At 30.5% G+C, this 9,545-nt stretch overlaps 1 protein-coding gene across 1 annotated transcript; it reads right to left on the reverse strand.

Annotated features, from left to right (window-relative positions):
* Window positions 1-7,637: 7,637 nt before the first annotated feature.
* LOC112010308 (uncharacterized) lies at window positions 7,638-8,129 on the reverse strand. Its single transcript, XM_024042651.1, has one exon. It carries the CDS (start codon window positions 8,127-8,129, stop codon window positions 7,638-7,640), a length of 492 nt encoding a protein of 163 aa, XP_023898419.1.
* Between the last annotated feature and the right edge of the window lie 1,416 nt (window positions 8,130-9,545).

Raw genomic sequence — 9,545 nt, forward strand, 5'->3', positions numbered from 1 at the left:
ATAGCACCATTGCTATAGCATGCATTTTAAGTATTAGTGGTGCTAGAAATAGCAATATAGCTATTTTGCACCACTATTGCTAGTGCTCTTAGTTTGGTACATAATAATTTGAATGATTTAAAACACACAATGACTAGAGGTGGTAAAAGATTTTATGTAATCTTTGTTGATTACCATTCTATATTTATTTAACTTTGTGTATTAGGAACCTAAGATGAGGTATTGGAAATTTTTATAAAATATAAAAAATCAAGTTGAGAATAGCATAAGCCTAACTTGGTATACCTCCAATAATGGGGGTGGTTGGCTAAGATGTTACCCAAATCTAAAAGGAGAATACCTCAACGTGGGGGTACTTGCCTAAGGTCATGCTACATGAACATAAAAGGTGGAAACTTGATTCTTAAATATGTGATTGTGTGTTTATTAGTTATACTTTCTATAGTTCATGATATAGTATTATTTTCTTCAAGAGTGATGTATTTAAAATTTAATACTATTGTTGAATGTTAAAAATACTTTCTTTAAGTATGTGTTTCCTTTGGAAAATAAGGAAAATGTGTTTCATGAACTATTGATACTTCTAATGATCTTGTTGTGATGTACAAGGATTGAGAAGAAGTAAGCGAGCTATTAAGAAATAGAATTATGACAACAATTTTATTGCCTATATTACTGAAGATGAACATGTAAGTTATTATGATGCAATTAAATTTGTTGATGCACCATTATGGTTGGAAGCTTTTAACGAATTATTAGATTATGTTTAATCATACTTGGAATGGGTTGAGCTTCCACCTAAGGATAAGGCTATTGGTTGCAAGGGGGTGTTTAAAAGAAATTATAACCGAATGCGATCATAGATAAATATAAGGCATGCTCGGTAGCTAAAGGCTATAAGCAAAATATCATGTTGATTATTTGATACTTATTCTTCGTTTATTAGAATTGCATCTGTAAGATTGTTGTTTGTCATTGTATCTATTTACATACCTATTAAACATCATATGGATGTTAAAACTATTTTTCTAATAGGTGAATTTTATATATATATATATATATATGGAGCAACTCAAGGGTTGTGTTGTCCTTGGACAATAACTAAATCCTTGTATGGATTAAAACAAGCACCCATACAATGATATGAAAATTTTGACATATGATCCTTACACTTGGATTTGTGATTTATGGTTATGAGGATAAATGCATATATAAAAGTTAAATAATAATGAAGGTGTCATTATTTGTTTATATGTTGATGACTTACTTATATTTGGAACTAGCCTTAAAGTTTTGCACAACACTTAATGTTTTCTTGCCTCTAAATTTGATATGAAAATTTTGGTTGAGGCAAATGTTATTTTACACATCAAGATCTTTAGGGATAATAACTGCATTGTACTATCATAATCTCATTATGTGGGAAAAAAAAATTGAACACTTTGATGTGTGACCTATGTCTATTATATAAGACTTAAAGGTGCACTTCGTCAAAATTTATGGTGATAATGTTTCACAAGATATATAAACACAAATTATTGGTTGTATAATATTTTTGACAAATTGTAGTCACCTTGATATTGCATATGATGTTGGTAGATTGAGTAGATACACTCATAATCCTACTGTTGAGCACTAAGATGCAATATCTATATTATTGTGATATTTAAAAGGGATTTCTTATTTTTGTTTGTCATATTGTGGTTATCCTGTTGTTTTAGAAGGATATTGTGATGCTAACTGGATCTCTAATACAGATTATGTGAAGCCCACTAGTGGATATGTGTTCACACTAGCTAGAGGGGCTGTCTCTTAAAAGTCATTGAAGAAGACTTGCATAGTGAGATCTAACATAGAAACAAAGTTAGTGGCCTTAGAAGGCTAGATTCAAAGTTGTGTGGCTTAGGAGTTTAATAACTGATATGCCTCCATTTACTAACTTTTTTTGTCTCTATTTGCTTTCCTTATGATTGCCAGGATGCCATAACACATGTTAAAAGAAAAGTTTATAATGCGAAAAGTCAACATATCCAATTGAGGCTAAGGCGGCTTATTGATAATGATGTTATGTCATTGGACTTTGTGAGGTTGGAAAGGAACTTGGCCGATCCTTTGACCAAACCACTAGCAAAAAGGCTGGTAAGTAAGACATCTAGGGGGATTGGACTGATACCCAAGTTGTGACACTGTGGCTAATTCCCAAACTCTATGATGAGTGATTCCATGCAAGAGGTTAAATTGGTAAAGGTTGTTAGTGGTCCATGTGGGCACTGTCATTTGTTATGTGTTTCCCGCTATCTCGATAAGGAGATTAGTGATGAGTCCATTCCTATGGTGTGAGACAATGCTAAGTTGCAAAATTTGGTGAGATTGAGCTTTATGATCTTAATGGATCTATATCTCTACCTATTGGGATGGGGTGTATCTGTACGCACTCCTGATAGATGCCATTGACAAAGTTGCATATTGTTGGAGGTTATGCTTTACGCTCTTAATGGATCCATTTCCCTAGCTATTGGGATGGGGTGTCTACACGCACTCCTGATGGATGTCATTGACTAAGTTGCAGATTATTGGAGGTTGAGCTAAAGGCTCTTAATGGATTTGTACTCCCTACCTATTGGGATGAGGTGTCCTGCATGCACTCCTGATGGATGCCATCTATGCGTAAATGGAAGTTATGCCGCTTTCTATGAGACTTTTGGGTAGGTCTTTACAGCTTTAATGAAACCCAATGGCACATGGCCTAGATAAGGTGCCAACCCGCTTAAGAACAACCTTGGTAAAGAAAGTTATGTTGGTGGTAAATGTGGATTACTAATAAATTGGTTAAAAGAGTTTTAACTCTACCATTATTTTTTAGTTTCTACTTATTTTGTGTTTGTAACATGTGGGGGATTGTTGGTGTGGGTGTGTGTTCTAAACACTTTTATTATTATTTATTTTCTAGCCGTTGGCAATTATGAGAAGAATAGTCATTGGGCAATAATAGATAATATAGCAATTGGGCTTTAATGGGTATTAGTTACCAATAACTATATGTTATTATTGTCATGAATAGCCTATATAATGCCCATCATCACACCCTTTCTTATAAGTCATATTTTACTACTCTAATTTAGATAAACACAATCTTATTATATGTCTCTCATATATTTTTCTACAATTTATATTTGTTTTAAGGAAAGGCAATAGAGGGTTGTTCTTGAACCTTTGTGAGTGGAAGTGCGTCCATCACGAAAGTTGACGCTATAGTCTAATCTCGTGGGGTTGTTTGCCACCAGTTGTATCGAGTTTTACTTCAAATGGCACGAATTAACCTTTAAGGACAACACTTTCACAGTGTGATTCTATAGTATTGTGAGATCGTTCTAAACTCTTTTTTATTTTATGTTCTTACTAATTATTTCGGATTTTAATTTTGTATCAAAACTTGTTTATTCACTAAAATATATCCAACACCTCCTTTCCATCATGGTCCAACAATGTACTTTAACTATAAGAATAAGCTACATCATTCATGATCTTAGTCTACAACATCAAGTAGACATATTTCAATATACCAATATCTTGCATCATAAAAATATTGCATAATTTCACAAGAGACTTGAATATTTATTTCTTGATAATAGCAGCATCATAAAATTCATGTTAGGCTACATTTTTTTTTTTTAATCAAAATGTTATTAGGCCACATTCTAATAGTTTTGTTGTTTCTAGTGTATTCAAGAAGACCTAGTTTGAATAACAAGTAATATTATTGAAGACACAAGATTACTCATGAAAAGATGAAACTACAGGTTCCAATACATCCTCAATACCTATTGATCTAGAAAGATTTAATGAACCTTGATACCTAGCTCGACACCTCTCAATCTATCAAGTCTCTAGAAAATTGAATATAAACATTTGTTTTCAATTCACAATGATCTAACTTCCTAGGGATTCGTGTACTAGGGTTGTAGGGCATATAAAAGACATATTTTATAACCGTCATAAAAAAATAATAATAATAAAATAGAGACATACACACATAACAGGAGTGGTTGCGACGTTTATGTGTGTACAGTTTTGTGCCAAGCTACGTCTAGTTTATTCAAACGTGGATTAAAGAACTCTACAAAAGCTACAACAATCAAAAAGTTTGTTGTGTAGTTAATTGCAAATAGAGAGATTCATGCAAATGAGAAGTCTTCTATAAGATCAAGTTCAATTAGGGATTGGAACTAAGACTAGCATAGCTGAGTAAGTTCTACTGTAGGTAGGTACTTTAAGATAGGCTTGTAAGGTAAGATTTCTTATGCTTGTAACTGCTTTTTCTTGTTGGTAGATTATTCAGGGGTGGTGACTTGAAATTCACTTTGTAGGATTTTGCCTACAAGGGTTTTTCTCCATTGTGATCAAATCACAGTGTCAAACTTAATTTTTGCTGTACTCTATTTAGTTTGGTGATTTGATTGTGCCTTAATTTGATTTGCATGTAATATTGACTAATTAATCAATTTGGGTAATTTGATTAATTAACTGGGGTTAATCTATAAACCCAATATTATTTATATTAGAGGAATTTATATGATTATTTTTATAAATTTTATATAAGAAACTATTTTTATTTGAGATTACTAATAGAATAAATACGTATATTTTGCTATATTAATTATGTGAAGTGATGAATTAATTATTTAAAGATAATGAAATTTTAATGTCATTTCACTAAGATTTATATGAGAAATAATTAATTTGAAATATGGTATTCTTACTCCAATTTAATTAGTTACTTTTGCAACAGTTGAATCCATATATATATATATATATATATATATTAACACACAATCAAGAACATAGAGAAAAAAAAAAATTGAAGGATATTTGCATTTTGATTTTATCAAAACAACATTTGCATTCTTTTTTTCTTTTCTTTTTTGAAGGATATTTGCATTCTGAAGTAGGCAAGAAATTTGTCTATCTATATCATTATGCAATTTTCAAATTTATAAATACATATTGTATGATCAAATTCAAACTCTCCCATTGTATCTATTGAATTATCAAAATAATAATAATACTATTTAAATACAATAAAGAAAGTAGTAGCAAATATTTTATTGTGTAATGTATTTCTATAACAAATTCAAACTCTCCCATTATATTTATTGAAGAATAATAATAATAATATTAATATTAATATTAATATTTAAATATAATAAAGAAAGTAGTAGCAAATATTTTGTTGGCCCAAAAATTAACAATGGTTCATTTTTTTAATACAAGAAAAAAAATTAATAGAAAATCATTTAAAAGTTCAGTGAAGATCATTTAAAAGATTTCGACTTAAACTAATCATGAACGTCATCCTTCAATAATCAAACTATTATTTTTTAAAGTGAAGATTCTTTGAATCAGTGAAGATAATTAAAACTTATGGCAATGTATGATGCATCTTCGTATTTTAAACGATACCCTATGTCCCTGTCTATAGTTTTTTTTTTTTAAATTATAAACCCGTCTATAGTTTATGGTAATGCATCTTCAGTTTTTTAAGGATATCCTATCTATAGTTATTAATTTTGTTCTTATCAAATGTTGCAAATTGCTTATTTAAATAATGAATGTTTAGCTAAATGTTTTATATACTTAGTGCTTGACTTTCTGATGTTTTTTATTTTCTATTTTTTATTAATTTTATGGATTTGATATGTTTTTTCTTCCACGCAAATATCACCCCAATTTTAAGTTAGCTATTAGCATATGTTTATTATGATTGACCACATAAATTCTCTAAAAACATTATTCATTTAATATATGTTTCTTAATAAAATAGTTTTTTTTTACTCTTCAATATTTCCATTGAGCATAACAAATCAAGCTTGCCAACTAATTTCTAATTGTTGATAATATATTGTTATTGTGTGTAAATTGTATTCTTATTGAATACTTGCTCTGGTCAAATTTCTACCAATACCTGTGCGTCTAATAATATATTGCAGCTGCTCCAGCACATTAGATTAGACGTTGTCTAGTAGACAATTTCAAGATATAATTTTAAATTTAAAAGAAAAATATGAAGAACTCATTATTAACTCAATTTGTCAATATATTTTGCACTTTTTTTTCGTTTCATCTTGCAATCTCTCTTCATGATTTTAGTACACTCTTTTTTCTTCTTTCTTTGTTGGTCAGTATGATTTAACTATGTATGATCATCGCAGCTTAAGATATGATTTTAGTACTCTCATTTCTCTTAAGGCTGTGACTGAGATGATCACACATTTTTTGATAGATAAAATGAAAATTTGCAATAAAATATTTGACTAAAATGCTAAATATTAACTTCACTAGTATGTAATCAATGCAAAAAAACATGGATGCATTTAAAATAAAACTCAATTTTTATTATAGAAATATAAATAATTAGTTAAATTATTTTTAAAAAATAGCATGTAACACATGTATACGTATAGATACATTTAAAATTAAACAAATTTTTATCATAAAAATATAAACAATTAGTCAAATTATTTAAAAATAAATAAAGGAAATTAATCATATATTAAAATTCTTACCTAAATTTAATACTACTTATGATTATTCTTTTTCTAATTTTTTATAAGATAAAACGTGTGGTGATTTTTATTGAGTATAAGTGATTGGTTTTTTAATTTTATTTTATAGTTCATTAATATTAGATTCTTAGTATTTTACACTCATTAACTCACTTGGTACAAAAATTAAAAACCTTAAATGGACACATGGCACAAACTTAAGTAGATAATTATGACATGGTCCTCACATAAATTTAGACATATAACTCCAAATTTTATTCTAATTTCAAATTTTATTGAACTTTCTTTAAGTTTTACCTATTAAAATATATATAGATTGCCTGGAAGAGGTTATGCCAATTGTAATCAGACTTCATTATTAACGTGGTTACTTATAGATGATTAACAACATGATAAAGAGGCCAAGATCTTTAACATGGTTCCTTCGTGTTTTCAACCCCCAAAAAAAACAAAAAGGGTTTAAATTTACTCTCTCCTGTTGTAATAATCAAATTATCAAAAAAATAAAATGAAATGATAAAGAGAAGCCTGCAAAACTGTATGCCTGCTACAGATAATTTCTTAGAATATGGCAGGCATTCAAGATATTGGGTGCCTGTTGCAGCTTGTCTTCCTTACATGCATACAATCACGTATAAACCACATACACCAATAGGCTAGAAACTCAAATTTTTAGTTTTATCTTAAATAATATAATACTTTAAATAGCTGTACATTATGTTTAAAAATTTAAATAAGCTCATGGAACAATCTTAAACCGATTGTGTACTTCATGTTTTTGTATTCAACTTGTCTAGTCATATCTTGATGCGGTCACTATAACAAACTCAGCAAAGAATTCTTGTATGGCAAAGTTCCTACTTTAACTTTTTTTTTCCCCCATTTTTTCTAAATAAAACCCATAACAATTAAATTAAAAGTAACACAAGGGTAAAAATTCAAAGAACAAATTCATTTTCATCTAAAGAAAAGAAAAACAAATTCACAAATTGTATATTACAGTTTCAAAGTTTCAATTGGACTAGAGAAACAATTGATTCAATCTCTCTCTCTCTCTCTCATGTGTGCGTATCTTTAACGATACACACCATTCCTCCTAACAGCATAAGTTCTACTTCTGGGATACAAGTCTGCCTTCACATTAACTTCATCTTCCTCAAAACTACAAGGCATGTCCTCATCAATTGTCCCAATCTTTCCCAACCCAACACTGCAACTCCTCCCCATTCCATTAGAACCCACATTGGACTGTCTCACTCTCACCTCTTGTTGTTGCCGTTGATGCATATCAGAACTCTCCTTGTTCTCCACATTTTGCTTTGACGCAGTCCTCAAAAGCTGCCTCAAATCCTCATCATCACTACCCTGCGAATAATTGACCCTAAAACTCTTAGGCAAGCGTGACACTTGTGCAGCCGGGCCGCCCATAACACCACCGTAACCCACCCTTCCAGCACAATCTTCCATGCTTCTCATGTAAAACTCAGTTGCCTTCTTTAAAATCCTAATGGGTGATGACACAATGTACATGAACTTGCTTTGCTTCTTATTTGCTTGTCTCTTCATGGTTATGCCTCTAGTAATGCTTTTTGTTAGAAAGAAGTAGCGAAATTTTTTTGATGCAAATGGGACCGATTGGTTAAGAATTGAAGTACAAGAAATGAGAAACTTTGTGAGTATGAGCTGAATGGGATAGAGTTATATATGGCATATTCAAAGGTGTGGGGTGTTTTGGACTTTGTTCCGTGGGAAGAGGCGTCAAACATGTTGGATGGCACAGCAGAGGAATGTTAATGTGACCGTGTGGACTTTTTCAAACATATGGAAAGGACATATGAAAGGTTCAAATGCAATATGATAACGAACGAAAAGTTAAAAGTTCTATTAGGCCAAAATTGAAACCAAATGTGAGGGAGACAGATTCAGTAAAATATACAAGGATGTGACCACTATTTTAGGGTTTCCTCTGACTTTGGGCCGAGTCATAACACTCTTCGCAAGTTGACAAATTTTTTGGGACACAAATTGAAGAAATTATACACTACGCGGGTAGGACCTTGTCATCCATCTCAAGTGATCTTACCAACCAATTGGATAGACATTTTATATAATCAATAATAATGTGTATAAAAAAAATGCCACATGATGGTTGAAATTATGGTGTGCCACACCTCCAAGAGAATGGGTTTAGTCATAAAGACACCGTAGCAGGAATGGTATTGGTAACATGGCAGCTTGGCTAAGAGCATTCATATCAAAGGTGCTAAAAAATTTAACTTTTAGCACTTTAAAAATATATTTTATCTATTTTAATATACCACTTTACGATACACTCTGTTTCAAATTTTTTATTTTTATATACAATCATTAAAATAATATAAACAACTCAACATATTAATTTATTTATAACCTCTCTCTCTCTCTCTCTCTTCCTCCCCAACCCTTAAAAAAAAAAATGAATTAAATCTTAGTAGCAACACGCTAAAGTGGTCTACTTGCTAAATATTTTTAGCTTTAACACCTATGATATGGTACATATATTTTGGTGTTTTGAAGTGCTAAAAATGGTTTTTTAGTGCTAAAAGAACAGCCAAAATGGGCAAATGCCCTTTTCGTGAAAACAAAACAAAAAAAAAAAAAAAACTAGCGTTTTGCTCTCTTTCCCAAACTAATTAGAGAAATGCCCCTATTTTGAAAATCAATAATGTCAAAATAGAGTTTTGTGAATAACTCGATTTGTAGAAAATCAAGTATGGGGCGATCAAACTTTAAAAAAAAATAAAATAAAATAAAAGCATGGAACTCGAGTTCCATTTAAAACGCCACTATAGGACTCCTTGAACCTAGTATGAGGTGATCAAAAAAAAAAAAAAAAAAAAAAAAACTTGCATGAAAACACCACTACAGGGCTTTAAAACACCACTATAGGGCTCTTGAATACAGCTATAAGTATGGGGCGATTAAACTTAAAAAAAAAAAAAA

Source organism: Quercus suber, unplaced genomic scaffold (assembly GCF_002906115.3).
Source record: "Quercus suber isolate HL8 unplaced genomic scaffold, Cork oak 2.0 scaffold_84, whole genome shotgun sequence".
Classification (NCBI taxonomy): domain Eukaryota; kingdom Viridiplantae; phylum Streptophyta; class Magnoliopsida; order Fagales; family Fagaceae; genus Quercus; species Quercus suber.

Bases quoted from the DNA above. Each gene is read 5' to 3' on its own strand.
- LOC112010308 (XM_024042651.1), bottom strand. From the start codon at position 8,129: ATGAAGAGACAAGCAAATAAGAAGCAAAGCAAGTTCATGTACATTGTG.